Source organism: Oncorhynchus tshawytscha, linkage group LG20 (genome assembly GCF_018296145.1).
Source record: "Oncorhynchus tshawytscha isolate Ot180627B linkage group LG20, Otsh_v2.0, whole genome shotgun sequence".
Lineage (NCBI taxonomy): Eukaryota > Metazoa > Chordata > Actinopteri > Salmoniformes > Salmonidae > Oncorhynchus > Oncorhynchus tshawytscha.
In genome coordinates, this window is record NC_056448.1 from 47512902 (window position 1) to 47534266 (window position 21365).

At 44.1% G+C, this 21365-nt stretch overlaps 1 protein-coding gene and 1 long non-coding RNA gene across 2 annotated transcripts in view; both read right to left on the reverse strand.

Annotated features, from left to right (window-relative positions):
• Positions 1–8739: 8739 nt before the first annotated feature.
• On the reverse strand, positions 8740–11133 carry LOC121840218. Its single transcript, XR_006079483.1, has 2 exons — positions 9063–11133; positions 8740–8975 (listed from the first exon to the last, which is right to left on the reverse strand). It is a non-coding gene; the product is annotated as an uncharacterized LOC121840218 (long non-coding RNA).
• Positions 11134–14858: 3725 nt separating this feature from the next.
• LOC112238656 (netrin receptor DCC-like) overlaps positions 14859–21365 on the reverse strand; it is a 115336-nt gene continuing 108829 nt past the window's right edge. The window contains exon 13 of the mRNA XM_042302763.1: positions 14859–15224. Coding sequence (XP_042158697.1) covers positions 15135–15224 — 90 coding nt within the window. The 3' untranslated portion in view covers positions 14859–15134. The remainder of the gene's footprint in view (positions 15225–21365) is intronic.

Consider the following 21365-nt stretch of genomic DNA (forward strand, 5'->3'; position numbering starts at 1 on the left):
CATTAACATCTGCTAACCACGTGTATGTGACAAATAAAATTTGATTTGATTTGATTTGATTTACAGAGCCTGAGACTTACAGAGCCTGAGGCTTACAGAAATAGCTGTTGTCGGCTTCAAACAAATTAACTACTACCATGCTGTCCACACAAGATAACCAAGGTGACTAAGGTAACTAACGCAAAGAATACAGCTCAAGTGGCAATGCAAAAATCGAAGGGAAAAAGCCACTCTGATTCAAGCTGCGTTGGGGTGGGTGGAGACTTAGCTAACGATGCAGACAGGTGGCTTCAATGAATCAGCAGTGGAGAAGAAAAAACACTCACAATGTCTAACACTGGTCGAAGTATTTTGTGTTTATCTTCATGTATTGGGTCAGGCCAGGGTGTGGCTTGGGGTTTTTGTATGCGGTGTGTATATATTGGGATTGTAGCTAGTGGGGTGTTCTAGTTAAGTCTATGGCTGTCTGGAGTGGTTCTCAATCAGAGGCAGGTGTTTATCGTTGTCTCTGATTGGGAACCATATTTAGGCAGCCATATTCTTTGAGTTTGTGGTGGGTGATTGTCCTTAGTGTCCTTGTTCCTGTCTCTGTGTTAGTTTACACTAGTATAGGCTGTTTCGGTTTTCGTTACGTTTATTGTTTTGTAGTGTTGAATATTGATTCGTGTTTTACATTTTGTTTATTAAACATGGATCGCAATCTACACGCTGCATTTTGGTCCGACTCTCCTTCACACCTAGAAAACCGTTACACACACCTAAAGAAAATGGAAATGGAGCTGGAGACACTGAAAAAGAAAAAAAACAGCACCGGAAAATAGAAGTAGGAAATTCAAACTGAAAATCCAAGGCCATGGAAGAAGGCCCGAGAAAGAAAATATCTTCAACCTGTCTGGTTCCAGTGTCCATGCGACACATTGAACTACAACTTGTGGATAGCTCTCCAAGTGGCTGCCTGGCACCAGGCCGGGCAATGTCTGGGCAAGACTTCTGTAACACCAACACAAACTGCATATACAGTACAACCACTCTCTCGGGATATCTTTGATCTGACCTTTGAAAATACATAGATCTGAATATTCCCTGATTTACTCAGTAGAGATTCAGAAAAAACAGAGGAGCTACTTCATGAACAATGTCTTCAGAAATCATGTCGTTCAGGATGGATTCCGCTTCCCGGGGCGAAGCCGATGGTGGGAAGTCTCCTTCATGTCTGAAGCCACTGAATTCCTAGCAGAGAATAACCTCACCAGAAAAGACACCGGTCCACGCAGCTATCGGGACATACCCGGTGTTCAGAAACAAAACAATGGATAGAATTGTAAGACTCTGTCCGACTACCAACAAATAAGCAAAGTTATTATTAAGTAAATAATTCTGCTCAATATGAGAAGTGGGGAGCCTAGAGGGCATCTGTATGTTAGTCCCTCTGTTCAGGAAGTCTATTATTTGTTTTTTACCTTAATTTAAGTAGGCCAGTCAGTTAAGAACAAATTCTTATTTTCAATGACGGCCTAGGAACAGTGGGTTGGAACTTTATTGGATTTAAAACCATCCTAAAGATTGATTCTATACATCGTTTGACATGTTTCTACAGACTGTAACGGAACTTTTGGACTTTTCGTCTGCTCCTAGTGATCGCGCGTCATGAATTTGGATTAGTGGGCTAAACGCGCAAACAAAAAGGAGGTATTTGAACATAAATTATGGACATTATCGAACAAAACAATAATTTATTGTGGAACTGGGATTCCTGGAAGTGCATTCTGATGAAGATCATCAAAGGTAAGTGAATGTTTATAATGCTATTTCTGACTTCTGTTGACTACACAACATGCCGAATATCGGTTTGGGTTGTTTTGTTGTCTGAGCGCTGTACTCAGATTATGGCATGGTGTGCTTTTTCGGTAAAGCTTTTTTGAAATCTGACACAGCGGTTGCATTAAGGAGAAGTGAATCTATAATTCCGTGCATAATAGTTGTATCTTTTATCAATGTTTATTATGAGTATTTCTGTAAATTGATGTGGCTATTTATAATACTGGCTCTATGACAGGTTACATTACGTTGGCTCTATGACAGGTTACATTATGTTGGCTCTATGACAGGTTACATTATGTTGGCTCTATGTCAGGTTACATTATGTTGGCTCTATGTCAGGTTACAATATGTTGGCTCTATGTCAGGTTACACAGGTTACATTACGTTGGCTCTATGTCAGTTTACATTATGCTGGCTCTAAGTCAGGTTACATTATGGTGGCTCTATGTCAGGTTACATTACATTGGCTCTATGTCAGGTTACATTATGTTGGCTCTATGTCAGGTTACACAGGTTACATTACGTTGGCTCTATGTCAGTTTACATTATGTTGGCTCTATGTCAGGTTACATTATGTTGGCTCTATGTCAGGTTACACAGGTTACATTACGTTGGCTCTATGTCAGGTTACACAGGCTACATTATGTTGGCTCTATGTCAGGTTGCACAGGTTACATTATGTTGGCTCTATGTCAGGTTGCACAGGTTACATTACGTTGGCTCTGTCAGTTTACATTATGTTGGCTCTTTGTCAGGTTACATTATGGTTGCTCTATGTCAGGTTACATTATGTTGGCTCTATGTCAGGTTACATTATGTTGGCTCTATGTCAGGTTACACAGGTTACATTATGTTGGCTCTAAGTCAAGTTATATCATGTTGGTTCTATGTCAGGTTACATTATGTTGGCTCTATGTCAGGTTACACAGGTTACATTATGTTGGCTCTAAGTCAAGTTATATCATGTTGGTTCTATGTCAGGTTATATTATGTTGGCTCTATGTCAGGTTACACAGGTTACATTATGTTGGCTCTATGTCAGGTTACATTACGTTGGCTCTATGTCAGGTTACATTACGTTGGCTCTATGTCAGGTTACATTACGTTGGCTCTATGTCAGGTTACATTACGTTGGCTCTATGTCAGGTTACATTACGTTGGCTCTATGTCAGGTTACATTACGTTGGCTCTATGTCAGGTTACATTACGTTGGCTCTATGTCAGGTTACATTAAGCATCTAAGCCTACTGATCAAAATACCCTTCAAGATCCCTTCTTTTTATATAACTATTTCCCAGTGAAAAGGGTGAAGAGAGGAGGATGGAACCTCTTATTTCCCAGAACTATCATGGATGGCACAATGACTTAAATGCATTCCCGCTCCTCTCCTCGCAGCCTCTCTCTGCTCTGTACCTCCCCACTCCTCTCCGCTCCTCTCCTCTCAGCACCTCTCTGCTCCGCTCCTCTCCACTCCTCTCTACTCCTCTCCGTTCCACTCAGCTCCTCTCCTCTCAGCCTCCCTCTGCTCCTCTCCGCTCCTCTCCTCTCAACCTCTCTCTGCTCCTCTCCTCTCAGCCTCTCTCTGCTCCGCTCCTCTCAGCTCCTCTCCACTCCTCTCCGCTCCTCTCCTCTCAGCCTCTCTCTGCTCATCTCCACTCCTCTCAGCTCCTATCCGCTCCCCTCCACTCCTCTCAGCTCCTCTCCACTCCACTCCTCTCCTCTCAGCTCCTCTCCTCTCAGCTCCTGTCCTCTCAGCTCCGCTCCTCACCGCTCCTCTACTCTCCTCTCAGCTCCTCTCCACTCCTCTCCACTCCTCTCCTCTCAGCCTCTCTCTGCTCATCTCCACTCCTCTCAGCTCCTATCCGCTCCCCTCCACTCCTCTCAGCTCCTCTCCACTCCACTCCTCTCCTCTCAGCTCCTCTCCTCTCAGCTCCTGTCCTCTCAGCTCCGCTCCGCTCCTCTCCTCTCCGCTCCGCTCCTCTCCTCTCAACCTCTCTCTGCTCCTCTCCTCTCAGCCTCTCTCTGCTCCGCTCCTCTCAGCTCCTCTCCACTCCTCTCCGCTCCTCTCCTCTCAGCCTCTCTCTGCTCATCTCCACTCCTCTCAGCTCCTCTCCACTCCACTCCTCTCCTCTCAGCTCCTCTCCTCTCAGCTCCTGTCCTCTCAGCTCCGCTCCTCTCCGCTCCTGTCCTCTCAGCTCCGCTCCTCTCCGCTCCTGTCCTCTCAGCTCCTCTCCACTCCACTCCTCTCCTCTCAGCTCCTGTCCTCTCAGCTCCTGTCCTCTCAGCTCCTCTCCTCTCAGCTCCTGTCCTCTCAGCTCCACTCCTCTCAGCTCCTCTCCACTCCACTCCTCTCCTCTCAGCTCCTGTCCTCTCAGCTCCTGTCCTCTCAGCTCCGCTCCTCTCCGCTCCTCTCCTCTCCGCTCCTCTCAGCTCCTCTCCACTCCACTCCTCTCCTCTCAGCTCCTCTCCACTCCACTCCTCTCCTCTCAGCTCCTCTCCACTCCACTCCACTCCTCTCCTCTCAGCTCCTGTCCTCTCAGCTCCGCTCCTCTCCGCTCCTCTCCTCTCAGCTCCTGTGGTCTGTTGATATCCCTCTAGTGGTGTGGGGGCTATACTCAGCCTGGTCTCAGGGTAGTAAATTGATGTACATTGATTTCTTCCTAGGTTCCTGTCTTTCTAGGAAACTTTCCTAGCCACTGTGCTTCTACACCTGCATTGCTTGCTATTTGGGGTTTTAGGCTGGGTTTCTGTACAGCACTTTGAGACATCAGCTGATGTATGAAGGGCTTTATAAATACATTTGATGGATTGATCTCTGCTCCTCTCCTAACTCCACTAAGATATGAGTTCAGAAGATCATTTTAAGTACAAATCCTTGCGACATGGGGCAGTACATTATCATGCTGGAACATGAGGTGATGGTGGTGGATGAATGGCATGACAATGGGCCTCAGGATCTCATGACGGTATCTCTGCCCATACCATAACCCCACAGCCACCATGGGGCACTCTGTTCACAATGCTGAAGTCAGCAAACCGCTCACTCACACGACGCCATACACGTGGTTTGTGGTTGTGAGGCTGGTTCGACGTACTGCCAAATTCTCTAAAATGATGTTGGTGGTGGTTTATGGTAGAGAAAAGAACATTACGTTCTCTGGCAACAGCTCCCTAAATACTTGAGACATTTTGTGTGACAAAATGGCACATTTTAGATTGGCCTATGTAGTGATCATGCTGTTTAATCAGGTTCTTGATATACCACATATGTCAGGTGGATGGATTGTCTTGGCAAAGGAGAAATGCTCACTAACTACTGCTCACTAAGGATGTAAACAAATTTGTGCACAACATTTTTGTGCGAATGAACCATTTCGGGTATCTTTTATTTCAGCTCATGAAACATGGGACCAACACTTTGCATGTTGTGTTTATATTTTTGATCAGTATATATACTACAGCCATGTGTGCTCAAAGAAAGGGAACACTGAATGCTGAAGCACGTAGTGAGTAAAAATGGTCTGTCCTCGATTGCAACACTCACTACCGAGTTCCAAACTGCCTCTGGAAGCAACGTCAGCACAATAACTGTTAATCGGGAGCTTAATGAAGTGGGTTTCCATTTTCGAGCATCAGCTGGAGTGGTGTAAAGCTCGCCGCTATTGTACTCTGGAGCAGTGGAAACTCGTTCCTGGAGTGATTAATCGAGCTTCACCAACTGGCAGTCCAAGGACAAATTTGGGTTTGGCGGATGCCAGGAGAACGCTACCTGCCTCAAAGCATAGTGTAAGCTGTAAAGTTTGGTGGAGGATAAATAATGGTCTGGGGCTGTTTTTCATGGTTCGGGTTAGGCTCCTTAGTTTCAGTGAATAGAAATGTTCATTCTATATTTTACAATGACATTCTAGAAGATTCTGTGCTTCCAACTTTGTGGCAACAGTTTGGGGAAGGCCATTTCCTGTTTCAGCATGACTACACAAAGCAAGGTCCATACAGAAATGGTTGGTTGAGATTAGCGTGGAAGAACTTGACTTGCCTGCACAAAGCCCTGTCTTCAACCCCATCGAACACCTTTGAGATGAACTGAAACGCCGACTGCGAGCCAGGCCTAATCGCCCAACATTAGTGCCCGAACTCACTAATGCTCTTGTGGCTGAATGGAAGCAAGTCCCCACAGCAATGTTCCAACATCTAGTGGAAAGCCTTCCCAGAAGAGTGGAGGCTGTCATAGCAGCAATGTTCCAACATCTAGTGGAAAGCCTTCCCAGAGGAGTGGAGGCTGTCATAGCAGCAATGTTCCAACATCTAGTGGAAAGCCTTCCCAGAAGAGTGGAGGCTGTCATAGCAGCAATGTTCCAACATCTAGTGGAAAGCCTTCCCAGAGGAGTGGAGGCTGTCATAGCAGCAATGTTCCAACATCTAGTGGAAAGCCTTCCCAGAAGAGTGGAGGCTGTTATAGCAGCAATGTTCCAACATCAAGTGGAAAGCCTTCCCAGAAGAGTGGAGGCTGTCATAGCAGCAATGTTCCAACATCTAGTGGAAAGCCTTCCCAGAGGAGTGGAGGCTGTCATAGCAGCAATGTTCCAACATCTAGTGGAAAGCCTTCCCAGAGGAGTGGAGGCTGTCATAGCAGCAATGTTCCAACATCTAGTGGAAAGCCTTCCCAGAAGAGTGGAGGCTGTCATAGCAGCAATGTTCCAACATCTAGTGGAAAGCCTTCCCAGATGAGTGGAGGCTGTCATAGCAGCAATGTTCCAACATCTAGTGGAAAGCCTTCCCAGAAGAGTGGAGGCTGTCATAGCAGCAATGTTCCAACATCTAGTGGAAAGCCTTCCCAGAAGAGTGGAGGCTGTCATAGCAGCAATGTTCCAACATCTAGTGGAAAGCCTTCCCAGATGAGTGGAGGCTGTCATAGCAGCAATGTTCCAACATCTAGTGGAAAGCCTTCCCAGAAGAGTGGAGGCTGTTATAACAGCAATGTTCCAACATCTAGTGGAAATCCTTCCCAGAAGAGTGGAGGCTGTCATAGCAGCAATGTTCCAACATCTAGTGGAAAGCCTTCCCAGTAGAGTGGAGGCTGTTATAGCAGCAATGTTCCAACATCTAGTGGAAAGCCTTCCTAGAAGAGTGGAGGCTGTCATAGCGACACATAGCAGCAATGTTCCAACATCAAGTGGAAAGCCTTCCCAGAAGAGTGGAGGCTGTTATAGCAGCAATGTTCCAACATCTAGTGGAAAGCCTTCCCAGTAGAGTGGAGGCTGTTATAGCAGCAATGTTCCAACATCAAGTGGAAAGCCTTCCCAGAAGAGTGGAGGCTGTTATAGCAGCAAAGGGAGGGACCAACTCCATATTTATTCCCATGGCTTTGGAATGAGATGTTCGGCAAGCAGGTGTCCACATACTTTTGGTCATGTGGTGTATATCTGGAAGTAATCTGATATTGTAGACCAAAGTATAAGACATATTTATGAAATATGATTTTACCATCATTCTCCAGTGTCTTTTCTCATAAAATCCTAATCCTAAGGACTTTATTGGCGCTTTAAAGGAAATGGTGATTAAATCTGGCAAAATTGTGCAAGACAGATAATGATGGGTTTGTTAATACGACATTGCCAAGTCTAAATTAATGCTCTTCTTCAAAACTATGCCAACCAAAATTCTAACAAGACACTAAACATTGACTGCCCACTCTTCCGTAGGAGACTTCACTCTATCTATTGATGACAGTAAATCATTATTAGGGATAGTACATCATTACCAGAAGAACAACTGGAGAATAACAGTTAGTAGTTCCCCGGACTTGTAAATGAGAACTTGTTCTCAACCCTGTTAAATAAAGGTGAAAAACATTAAAAAAAAAAAAAAAACCTGGTTAAATATAACTATATTTGACTAACAGCTACGACTTGCGTTTCCCTTCATCATTCTGTAATATTCTGAGGACAGCCTGTCATGCAGGTTTCTGTTGTTTTTTTTAATCATTAGAACTCTCTTCAACCTGTCTTGATTTTTGTCCTGCTCTGGTAATCCATCTTCATTGCCCTGCGTCAGACATACGGAAACTGCCAGTCACCTTCAAGTCGTCTGTCCAAGAGAAAGACAGGCCTTGACTTGCTACAGGATGTTATCACTCAGCGTTGTAAATGCCACCCTAATTCCACATAATAAGTGCACTACTTTTTTGACCAGGAACCATAGAGATCTGGTCAAAAGTAGTGTACTACATAGGGACTAGGGAGCCATTTGCGACGTAAGGACCTATTCTGTTTAGAGACGAGACGGCTTTGCTTCAGGTTTTCCCTCAGTCTTCATTATAGTGACAGATAAAGACGCCAAACATAAGGACAAGAGACATTTTGTATCAAAACTGTATTTATCAAACAAACAAAAAAAAAGAATAGACCATTGAAATAACATTTCTTTATATATATATTTAAAAAAAAGAACAGTGGAACTGCTTTTGCTCTACAGTGCATTACAAAACCAGCAATTGTATACAACGTTGTGGGTAGAAACAGCCAGGAGGAGAAGAAGACGTTTTCTTACTCTATATAATAATAAGGTGTGTAAAAATGTCTCGTTTCCTCATTCTTCACTTCAAATTAACAAACAAAAAAAATGTACACTTTAATATTGCAATCTCTAAATCTAATTTGGTTAACAATTCTAAAATTGGAAATATTTTAAGGATTCATTTAATATACATGTACTTAGGGACTTTCTTTCTGGATATTTCACCTTCCCAACAGTCATCAGAGTGTTCAGTGGGGAAAAACTCGCATCCTTGTATTATAACTAGTACTGTTGTATACACGACCACGTAACAGTTAGGAACCACCATCTATCTATCTATCTATCTATCACCTCAGCCTGCTATCTGTCTCTAACTATACCTGCTCTCACTGTCACCTCAGCCTCCACCTCACTTCAGTCTCCACCTCACCTCAGCCTGCTATCTGTCTCTAACTATACCTGCTCTCACTGTCACCTCAGTCTCCACCTCACCTCACCTCACCTCAGTCTCCACCTCACCTCAGCCTGCTATCTGTCTCTAACTATACCTGCTCTCACTGTCACCTCAGTCTCCACCTCACCTCAGCCTGCTATCTGTCTCTAACTATACCTGCTCTCACTGTCACCTCAGTCTCTACCTCCTCACCTCACCTCAGTCTCCACCTCACCTCAGCCTGCTATCTGTCTCTAACTATACCTGCTCTCACTGTCACCTCATTCTCTACCTCACCTCACCTCAGTCTCCACCTCACCTCAGCCCAGCCTGCTATCTGTCTCTAACTCTACCTGTCTCCACCTCACTTCAGCCCAGCCTGCTATCTGTCTCTAACTCTGCCTGTCTCCACCTCACCTCAGCCCAGCCTGCACCCAACTCACCTGAGTTAGGGTTATACCCATGGGTTATACCCATAGCATATCATCCATAAGAGGTTATAACCATAGCATATCATCCATAAGAGGTTATAACCATAGCATATCATGTAGAACAGGTTATAACCATAGCCTTTAATCTATAACAGGTTATAACCATAGCCTTTAATCCATAACAGGTGTTGAAGGCCACATTCATTGGGTGGTTGGGTGCTCCAACCCTTTTAATGGCACAGTGATCTCTCATTAGTAAAACCCAATATCCCATTATCTCACAGACACACCGGCTCTCTCGTCAGCACATTTGGCTAAATGAAGGTCACCTTGAGAGGAGTCCCAAAAGGGTACCCTGTTCCCTATGGGGCCCTGGTCAAAAGTAGTACACTACATAGGGAATAGGGTGTAATTTGGGACTCAAGCCTTGAATCCCTCTATGTTTACAACCAGTACACAGAGGCCCTTTATTGTCCAGTCCTGACTGGGAAAAGTCTCAGAGCACAGCTAGCTATCGCAAACTATTTGGTCTTTCAAATTTCGACTAACTTTCAACTTCAAATTTGACTTGTTATTCAAATATATGGACAATGTAGACAGTTTGTCTATGTCATTTCGCAGCTCAAAGTTACTGTGGATGTGTTCCTTTTCTGAGAGGAAGTGCTACCCTGTACAGTGTCCTAACTAGGAGTAACGCCTTGTGACTCTATCCTAATATGGATACCGTAATCCTGAAGTGGCTGATGGGAAAATGACAACAGGAAGAGGCTATTCAATGGGACAGACACCTCTCAGACAGAAATTGAGTAAAAAGACTTGAATACGTTTTCCTATTTGTTTTTTGTCTTAAGCTAAACAAAAATTTCCAGAATGATGAAATTGTTTTTCATAAATTAAATAAAAGTAAGAGTAATGCTGTAAATAATATATTAAATGTTATCATATAAAGTTCCCGCGTTGGACTAGTAACCGAAAGGTTGCAAGTTCGAATCCCCGAGCTGACAAGGTACAAATCTGTCGTTCTGCCCCTGAACAGGCAGTTAACCCACTGTTCCTAGGCCGTCATTGAAAATAAGAATTTGTTCTTAACTGACTTGCCAAGTGAAATAAAGGTTAAAAAAAATAGTTTACTAGCAATTTGTCCTTCAATTGCTCTATGGAACAGTACAATGCAATAAAATAAATCAAAAGCATTGGTTGTATCTTAAATGGTATCCTATTCTATATATATATAGAGCACTACTTTATGACCAGGGCTCCAGCCAAATGTAGTGTACTACATAGGGAACATAATGCCATTTGGGACTCAAGCCTTTTTTCCATGTAGTCTTGCTGCAGCCATCCTTTCTGTTCATGGTAAAAATATCCACTAGAAAAAGATCGAGCCATGTTTCTGTTCGCCTGACGGTCTTCCAGAGGAGAAGACCGTGTCGATAGAATGTCATAGATCATGTGTTACCCTGCGTTTAGGGCAAAGAGAGGGGAAAAAGAGAGAGAGAGCACATTTTACATTTTCACACAGATCTCCATACAAATAAAGAGATCAACAAAGAGAAATACTAAGAACAAAAGGTGAAATGTATAGGCACATACAACGTCTTTTTCTCAACAACGTAAAACAAACAAACAAAGTATTTTAATTAAAGGGCAAACGGATAAAAAAAGAAAAATCTAAAACATTACGTACAAGATGAGCACACGTGAAGGTTTGTTTTGTTTTGTGACGAGTCGGGCTGATCTCTGAATCTTTAACGGAGGCGGCCATTATGTTTTTCTATCCCTCGATGCTAATCCATGTCAATCTCTCACTGACACAGACATCAATACCATAACATTATACCATTCAGCATCCTCATTACTTTCCTGGAGTCATCTTTTCTATTTTTTTTTCCTAAGAGCTCAAGTCAGAATTCTAATATTGAATAATGAATGCTGAACCCCCCTATACATGTTCAGATGCCAATGCAGCTATTCCTTCTTCTTCTTCTGTTTTTTTGTCCCCAGGACAATCCATCGTCAGATGAAAAATAGACACTTGCAAATTATAAAAGGAGCACAGTTACCATGGGTTACCAGAGTCAAACATGAGAATATTGATGTCCTATTTCCATGGCGATTAATGATTCAGTTGTACATGCCCCCCTCCCCCATGTGCCTTGTTTTGTTAAAAAACTAAAGGTTATGTATCTATCGTCAGTGATGCATAGCTGTCCATGGAGCAGCCTAATGTAAAACAATATCACAAGTCGGGAAGAGGCTGTTACAAATTGGATTAGAAATAGTTGTACTGCAGCGTTTGACAGAACTGCTGATGTAAAAATACTATATGGAAAACATACGCATCGTTTATCATCTATAAAATGGCCCTCCTGCATTAGCATCCAAAACAACCCCTGGGGTGATCGTATCCAAGACAACCCCTGGGGTGATCGTATCCAAGACAACCCCTGGGGTGATCGTATCCAAGACAACCCCTGGGGTGATCGTATCCAAGTCAACCCCTGGGGTGATCGTATCCAAGACAACCCCTGGGGTGATCGTATCCAAAACAACCCCTGGGGTGATCGTATCCAAGACAACCCCTGGGGTGATCGTATCCAAGACAACCCCTGGGGTGATCGTATCCAAGACAACCCCTGGGGTGATCGTATCCAAAACAACCCCTGGGGTGATCGCCCATCACAGTCAGTCAAGCTTAAATAAACTGAGGTACATGTGTTTGTCTCATGACAACCTTAACTGTTAAAAACTAAAGATCACCGTCATCATCATCATCATCACCACCAATGCATCATAAAGCAACAAAAAGATCCCGTTGGGATGGTGAATAAGGTTATCAACAGATACGTTTTAACAGGGACCAAACTCATGTATTGGTACAAAAGCCTTCCAACCACCTTGTAATACCACTTGATACAGTCTTGATTCCCAATACGTTCCAAGACCCTCCATACCTCGACTGGAACGAGTGATTATAAGTCTGGTTTGGACATGTTGTTCTAATGATTTCAAAACTACATTTTGGCAAATACCAAACAGCTGTCTGTGGTTGTGATAGGGTAGCAACATGACCAGGGCAGAATTGAGGAGAAGCAACATGACCAGGGCAGAATTGAGGAGAAGGAACACGACCAGGGCAGAGTTGAGGAGGAGCAACATGACCAGGGCAGAGTTGAGGAGGAGCAACATGACCAGGGCAGAGTTGAGGAGAAGCAACATGACCAGGGCAGAGTTGAGGAGAAGCAACATGACCAGGGCAGAGTTGAGGAGAAGCAACATGACCAGGGCAGAGTTGAGGAAAAGCAACATGACCAGGGCAGAGTTGAGGAGAAGCAACATGACCAGGGCAGAGTTGAGGAGAAGCAACATGACCAGGGCAGAGTTGAGGAGAAGGAACACGACCAGGGCAGAGTTGAGGAGAAGCAACACGACCAGGGCAGAGTTGAGGAGAAGCAACACGACCAGGGCAGAGTTGAGGAGAAGCAACATGACCAGGGCAGAGTTGAGGAGAAGCAACACGACCAGGGTAGAGTTGAGGAGAAGCAACATGACCAGGGCAGAGTTGAGGAGAAGCAACATGACCAGGGCAGAGTTGAGGAGAAGCAACACGACCAGGGCAGAGTTGAGGAGAAGCAACATGACCAGGGCAGAATTGAGGAGAAGCAACACGACCAGGGCAGAGTTGAGGAGAAGGAACACGACCAGGGCAGAGTTGAGGAGAAGCAACACGACCAGGGCAGAGTTGATGAGAAGCAACATACTGTAGATGTAAGTTGAGGAGAAGCAACATACTGTAGATGTAAGTCGAGGAGAAGCAACATGACCAGGGCAGAGTTGAGGAGAAGGAACATGACCAGGGCAGAGTTGAGGAGAAGGAACACGACCAGGGCAGAGTTGAGGAGAAGCAACATGACCAGGGCAGAGTTGAGGAGAAGGAACACGACCAGGGCAGAGTTGAGGAGAAGCAACATGACCAGGGCAGAGTTGAGAAGGAACACAACCAGGGCAGAGTTGAGGAGAAGCAACATGACCAGGGCAGAATTGAGGAGACGCAACATGACCAGGGCAGAGTTGAGGAGAAGGAACACGACCAGGGCAGAGTTGAGGAGAAGCAACACGACCAGGGCAGAGTTGAGGAGAAGCAACATGACCAGGGCAGATTTGAGGAGAAGCAACATACTGTAGATATAAGTCGAGGAGAAGCAACATACTGTAGATATAAGTCGAGGAGAAGCAACATACTGTAGATGGACCCGAACAAGGAGATATGGAGAACTTTCCCGGGGTCTGCCATGATCCCGTAGAGGCCGCATAGAGGTAATTCAGTTCTAGGTCTAACCAGTGTTCCCACAGCCTGTGGAATGTTCTAGGCTGTGGTCACTGACCATTAGCATGTGGTCACTGTGAGACCAACCACTGCGAGATTCTACCACTGCGAGATTCTACCACTGCGAGATTCTACCACTGTGAGACCAACCACTGCGAAATTCTACCACTGCGAGATTCTACCACTGCGAGATTCTACCACTGTGAGATTCTACCACTGCGAGACCTACCACTGTGAGACCAACCACTGTGAGATTCTACCACTGTGAGATTCTACCACTTTGAGATTCTACCACTGCCAGACCTACCACTGCGAGAACTACCACTGCGAGACCTACCACTGCGAGACCTACCACTGTGAGACCTACCACTGCGAGACCTACCACTGCGAGACCTACAACTGTGAGACCCACCACTGCGAGACCTACCATTGTGAGACCTACCACTGCGAGACCTACCACTGTGAAACCTACCATTGTGAGACCTACCACTGTGAAACCTACCACTGCGAGACCTACCACAGCGAGACCTACCACTGTGAGACCTACCACTGTGAGACCTACTACTGCGAGACCTACCACTGCCAGACCTACCACTGCGAGACCTACCACTGCGGGACCTACCACTGCGAGACCTACCACTGCGAGACCTACAACTGTGAGACCTACCATTGTGAGACCCACCACTGTGAGACCTACCATTGTGAGACCTACCACTGCAAGACCTACCATTGTGAGACCTACTACTGCGAGACCTACCACTGCCAGACCTACCACTGCGAGACCTACCACTGCGGGACCTACCACTGCGAGACCTACCACTGCGAGACCTACAACTGTGAGACCCACCACTGTGAGACCTACCATTGTGAGACCTACCACTGTGAAACCTACCACTGTGAGACCTACCACTGTGAAACCTACCACTGCGAGACCTACCACAGCGAGACCTACCACTGTAAGACCTACCACGGTAAGACCTACTACTGCGAGACCTACCACAGCGAGACCTACCACTGCGAGACCTACCATTGTCATCTCACATCATCACCAGGCAACGAGGGTCCAGAGAAACATTGATGTCTGGAGATAGCAAACAGTCCTTAGGTCTTATAGGTCCAGCTGTTACACTTGAGCCTTCAGTTCAAAATTCAATCCAAAACACCAGTAACGCACATGGGAAACAAAAAACAAAAACAACATTGATCAATGAAAACTCAAAAAGTTGACGTTTTAAAGGGAAAACAACACTGTGGAAAACATAAAATATCATTTCTTCATCGTGTATCATTTTAGAGTCTTCATCGTCCCTCTTTCAGAGGTCCTGGGGGGTATTATAGAGGGACAGACCGGACAGATAGGGGGTTGGTTACAGTATTAAAGGGACACAGAGAGGTCCGTTAGGTGGGTTGGTTATGGTATTATAGGGGGTTTGTTGAGAAGTATCTGTGTTTCTGAGGTCCAGGCACCATGCGCCCCCCTCCTCTGTGCCCTGCCCCTTGTTTCTGTGTTCCTGCTTCTTCTAGTGGTACTGCTATCTCTCTGTCTGTGCTGCGTTGTAGGTCTGACGGACTGTCTGGGTGGAACTCTCTGCCAGGGCTGCTGGGGTTAAAAGGCCGAGCCAGTGATGGCGTTGAGTTGCTTCATGAGTCCCTCTAGGCTCGCCATCTGTTCACTCAAGTCGTCTTGTTCGTAAACCTAGAAGATAAAAAAAACAAAAGTCCTCTGTCACACAAATTCAAAGAAGAGTCATCGTCGTCCAGAATAATTGCAGGGGGAAATGTATTACTTTGTATTCAGTTAAAGCAGAGGTGTCAAACTCATTCCACGGACGACCGAGGCTCTGCAGGGTTTTACTTTTCTTTCATTATTTTTTATTTCACCTTTATTTAACCCGGTAGACCAGATCACCTTTATTTAACCCGGTAGACCAGATCACCTTTATTTAACCAGGTAGACCAGATCACCTTTATTTAACCAGGTAGACCAGATCACCTTTATTTAACCAGGTAGACCAGATCACCTTTATTTAACCCGGTAGACCAGATCACCTTTATTTAACCCGGTAGACCAGATCACCTTTATTTAACCAGGTAGACCAGATCACTTTTATTTAACCTGGTAGACCAGATCACCTTTATTTAACCAGGTAGGCTAGTTGAGAACAAGTTCTCATTTACAACTGCGACCTGGCCAAGATAAAGCAAAGCAGTTCGACACAAACAACAACACAGAGTTACACATGGAATAAACAAACATACAGTCAATAATAAAATAGAAAAAGTCTATATACAGTGTGTGCAAATGAGGTAGGATAAGGGAGGTAAGGCAATAAATAGGCCATAGTGGCAAAATAATTACAATTGAGCAATAAACACTGGAGTGATAGATGTGCAGAAGATGAATGTGCAAGTAGAGATACTGGGGTGCAAAGGAGCAAAACATTTTTTTTAAATAACAATATGGGGATGAGGTAGTTGGATGGGCTATTTACAGATGGGCTATGTACAGGTGCAGTGATCTGTGAGCTGCTCTGACAGTTGGTGCTTAAAGCTAGTGAGGGAGATATGAGTCTCCAGCTTCAGTGTTTTTTGCAGTTCGTTCCAGTAATTGGCAGCAGAGAACTGGAAGGAGAGGCAACCAAAGGAAGAATTGGCTTTGGGGGTGACCAGTGAGATATACCTGCTGGAGCGTGTGCTATGGGTGCTGCTATAGTGACCAGTGAGCTGAGATAAGTTGGGACCTAGCAAAGACTTATAGATGACCTGGAGCCAGTGGGTTTGGCGATGAATATGAAGCGAGGGCCAGGCACCGAGAGCATACAGGTCGCAGTGGAGGGTAGTATATGAGGCTTTGGTGTCAAAACGGCTGGCACTGTGATAGACTGCATCCAATTTGCTGAGTAGAGTGTTGAAGGCTATTTTGTAAATGACATCGCCGAAGTCAAGGATCGGTAGGATAGTCAGTTTTATGAGGGTATGTTTGGCAGCATGAGTGAAGGAGGCTTTGTTGCGAAATAGGAAACCAATTTTAGATTTAACTTTGGATTGGGGATGCTTAATGTGAGTCTGGAAGGAGAGTTTACAATCTAACCAGACACTTAGAATATGTGGCCAACTACAAATACCTAAGTCAGAACCGTACAGAGTAGTGATGCTAGGCAGGCGGGCAAGTGCGGGCAGCGATCGGTTGAAGAGCATGCATTTAGTTTTACTTGCATTTAAGAGCAGTTGGAAGCCACGGAAGGAGAGTTGTATGGCACTGAAGCTCGTCTGGAGGTTAGTTAACACAGTGTCCAAAGAAGGGCCAGATGTATACAGAATGGTGTCATCTGCGTAGAGGTGGATCAGAGAATCACCAGCAGCAAGAGCGACATCATTGATATATACAGAGAAAAGAATCAGCCCGAGAACTGAACCCTGTGGCACCCCCATAGAGACTGCCAGATGTCCAGACAACAGACCCTTCGATTTAACACACTGAACCAAGGAGGATGTGGTGACTGACAGAGTCGAAAGCCTTGGTCAGGTCGATGAATACGGCTGCACAGTAATGTCTGTTATTGATGGCGGTTATGATATCATTTACAACCTTGAGCGTGGCTGAGGTGCACCCATGACCAGCTCGTAAACCAACTGCATAACGGAAAAGGTACGGTGGGATTCAAAATGGTCGGTGATCTGTTGGTTAATTTGGCGTTTCGAAGACCTTAGAAAGGCAGGGTAGGATAGATATACGTAGGTCTGTAGCAGTTTGGGTCTAGATACATTTAAATTAAGACCTAAATTAAATTAAGACCTAGACAACAAGGTGAGGGAAATTCCTTACTAATTAGTGACCTTAATCTAGCAATCAATTACAAGGTTGGAAGGAAAATCCGTAAACACTCGGCCTTTTGTGGAATGAGTTTGACACGCGAGTTAAGGGAACAGCAGCAAAGTAGGCTTGAAGGAAAAACTGATACCAAACTACTTTTGAAAGCATTATTCCATGGGGAAAAACAGATGATACATACAGTACTTTGTATTGGTATGATACATACAGTACTTTATATTGGTGTGATACATACAGTACTTTATATTGGTATGATACATACAGTACTTTATATTGGTGTGATACATACAGTACTTTATATTGGTATGATACATACAGTACTTTATATTGGTGTGATACATACAGTACTTTATATTGGTATGATACATACAGTACTTTATATTGGTGTGATACATACAGTACTTTATATTGGTGTGATACATACAGTACTTTATATTGGTGTGATACATACAGTACTTTATATTGGTGTGATACATACAGTACTTTATATTGGTATGATACATACAGTACTTTATATTGGTATGATACATACAGTACTTTATATTGGTGTGATACATACAGTACTTTATATTGGTATGATACATTCAGTACTTTATATTGGTGTGATACATACAGTACTTTATATTGGTGTGATACATACAGTACTTTATATTGGTATGATACATACAGTACTTTATATTGGTGTGATACATACAGTACTTTATATTGGTGTGATACATACAGTACTTTATATTGGTACAGCTTTACAGCTTTACGTTTCAGCACCACGGAAAGGTCCGCTTTATTAGTTCACCTTCTCCTGCATTCTCTCTCCTCTCCTCATGAACAAAGTTCAAAATGTAACTATTGCCTTATTTAGGCAGGGTAACTTCCTTCTTGTGACATTGCATTTGAGAGTTTTTTGCATCTCATCTTAAAATGTGTTTTATGGGGCATTGGGGGGGGGCAAATACTATTGCTGGCGGGCCAAATCTGGCCCATGGGCCGCCAGTTGGGGAACCTTGGCCTAATGTTTCCATTCCCTTTTAATAAGCTCCACAATGTTAATCAGACAACTTAATACGTCTTACTAAATTAATCCTAGATTGACCCTTACCAAATAAGGTCGGGGACCGTCATTAAAAAGCCATCTCCCTTATTACGAGCTGAGGACGCCCTGATGACACAGCTCACTAATGTACAGCTATTGGAGCGTGTGTGTAAGTGTGTGTGTGTGTGTGTGTGTGTGTGTGTGCGCGTGCGCGTGCGTGTGTGTGTGTGTGTGTGTGTGTGCGCGCGCGTGTCTGTGTATCTCTGTGTGTCTCCATTTTCCTTAATAAGCTTATTTACATTTGAGTAATTTTGCAGCAACTCTTATCCAAAGTGACTTACAGCTTGTTGTAAGCTACTGGTCCATTTCCTTTTTAAATAAGATAATTTAGACCTAATGTAAGGCCAGGTTAATGTTCTCTATTCTGCTGTGGAGGTGGACATGTTGATAAAAGAGAAAAACATAAACACACCCCAAAACGTCTTGGCGGGGAGAACAGATGAGCATATAAAGTGTGTGATCGATGCCAACCTCTTTATTTGGGAGAGACTCCCACTGACTTCATGGCTGATGAGAAAAGGCCAGATCAATTACAAAGATATGTGGGATGGATGGCAGGCTGCTGACCTTTTGAGCCAGCAGCAACCCACCCCTCGCAAAGTAGGTTTTGGTTTTGCTAGGGCGTTGTGGACTGGGATGGCAAATGGGCGTAATCATCTGCCTCTTATAAGTCTATCCCAAACCTTAACCTTACATTAGCCATTCAGAGTTAATGATTAAACTTAACCTTAATAAACACTTCGAAATTTGACGTTTGAGAAACATGGATGAACGTCTAATTCTGACGTGAGACTGTGAAATCGTGTCGCTCCCCCTTCCTTCCTCCCTTCCTCCCTCCCCTTGTTTTTCTCATTACTCTAGCAGGTCCTATAAAGTGTTATGGGGCTGTCTAATGCGTCTCCTGACTCCAATCCATGACGGCACAGATGCTTTCTCCGTGTTATTGTTATTGAGATATTAATATTTAACGGAACGATTCTTCGTCGGCACTGTTCTGTGTTTTACAATTCATACTCTGAGTATGTGTGTGTGTGTGTGTGTGTGCTTTTCTGTCCAACAATTCTTAGTGCTCTGCTTCTGTCTTACATTTCCCATGCTCCCTTCATGGTGTTTTGGCTGTTGTTCTCTATCTATGCTCCCTTCATGGTGTTTTGGCTGTTGTTCTCTATCCATGCTCCCTTCATGGTGTTTTGGCTGTTGTTCTCTATCTATGCTCCCTTCATGGTGTTTTGGCTGTTGTTCTCTATCCATGCTCCCTTCATGGTGTTTTGGCTGTTGTTCTCTATCTATGCTCCCTTCATGGTGTTTTGGCTGTTGTTCTCTATCCATGCTCCCTTCATGGTGTTTTGGCTGTTGTTCTCTATCTATGCTCCCTTCATGGTGTTTTGGCTGTTGTTCTCTATCTATGCTCCCTTCATGGTGTTTTGGCTGTTGTTCTCTATCCATGCTCCCTTCATGGTGTTTTGGCTGTTGTTCTCTATCTATGCTCCCTTCATGGTGTTTTGGCTGTTGTTCTCTATCCATGCTCCCTTCATGGTGTTTTGGCTGTTGTTCTCTATCTATGCTCCCTTCATGGTGTTTTGGCTGTTGTTCTCTATTCATGCTCCCTTCCTGGTGTTGTTCTCTATCCGTGTTCCCTTCCTGGTGTTTTGGCTGTTGTTCTCTATTCATGTTCCCTTCCTGGTGTTGTTCTCTATCCGTGTTCCCTTCCTGGTGTTTTGGCTGTTGTTCTCTATCTATGCTCCCTTCATGGTGTTTTGGCTGTTGTTCTCTATCTATGCTCCCTTCCTGGTGTTTTGGCTGTTGTTCTCTATCCGTGTTCCCTTCCTGGTGTTTTGGCTGTTGTTCTCTATTCATGCTCCCTTCATGGTGTTTTGGCTGTTGTTCTCTATCCATGCTCCCTTCATGGTGTTTTGGCTGTTGTTCTCTATCTATGCTCCCTTCATGGTGTTTTGGCTGTTGTTCTCTATCCATGCTCCCTTCATGGTGTTTTGGCTGTTGTTCTCTATCCGTGTTCCCTTCCTGGTGTTTTGGCTGTTGTTCTCTATTCATGCTCCCTTCCTGGTGTTGTTCTCTATCCGTGTTCCCTTCCTGGTGTTTTGGCTGTTGTTCTCTATCCATGCTCCCTTCCTGGTGTTGTTCTCTATCCATGTTCCCTTCCTGGTGTTTTGGCTGTTGTTCTCTATTCATGCTCCCTTCCTGGTGTTGTTCTCTATCCGTGTTCCCTTCCTGGTGTTTTGGCTGTTGTTCTCAGAACATGACAGACATAAAGCCTTGATATTTCTACATTGGACTGGGAGGAACAGCAGAAAGGTAGAAAGGCCAAAGTAAATGGCAGACATCATGTAAATAATATTCATCTAGAGCTCATGGGAAATCTTTATGGATACATTCAATTCAAAATGGCCGTGCATAATGACAATGAACTAATGCCGATCCCACCTCAGGGTGTGTGTGTGTGTGTGTGTGTGTGTGTTGTGTGTATTCACAAAAATAACGAACCAATATAAAATCAAAAGCGACCAAATGAACAAAAAAAAAATATATATAAAAAATATAATTATTCTCCTCACTCTATATAAGTTTAACATGAACTCTATATAAGGTTAGCAGATTCTGTTAAACCTCAGGTTGACCTTTTATGTAGTAATTAATCTTGTCTAATGTTAAGTAACTTGCTAATTAATTTAACCAAAAACATAGTGTAGGAAGGCTGTTTGATCTCCAATTAATCTTTTTTCTCATACTTGTTCCATAAGTCTTGCTTATTCGTACCAGACACAATCGAGGCAAAGGTGAAATGCGAGTTTCGCAGACATAAAAGACAAATAGTCTATGAAACAGTTCCATAATGTAGCAAGTAAGTCACAAAACCAGACCATATTAAAGAAGGTATAATCTTGTAGCGCCAACAC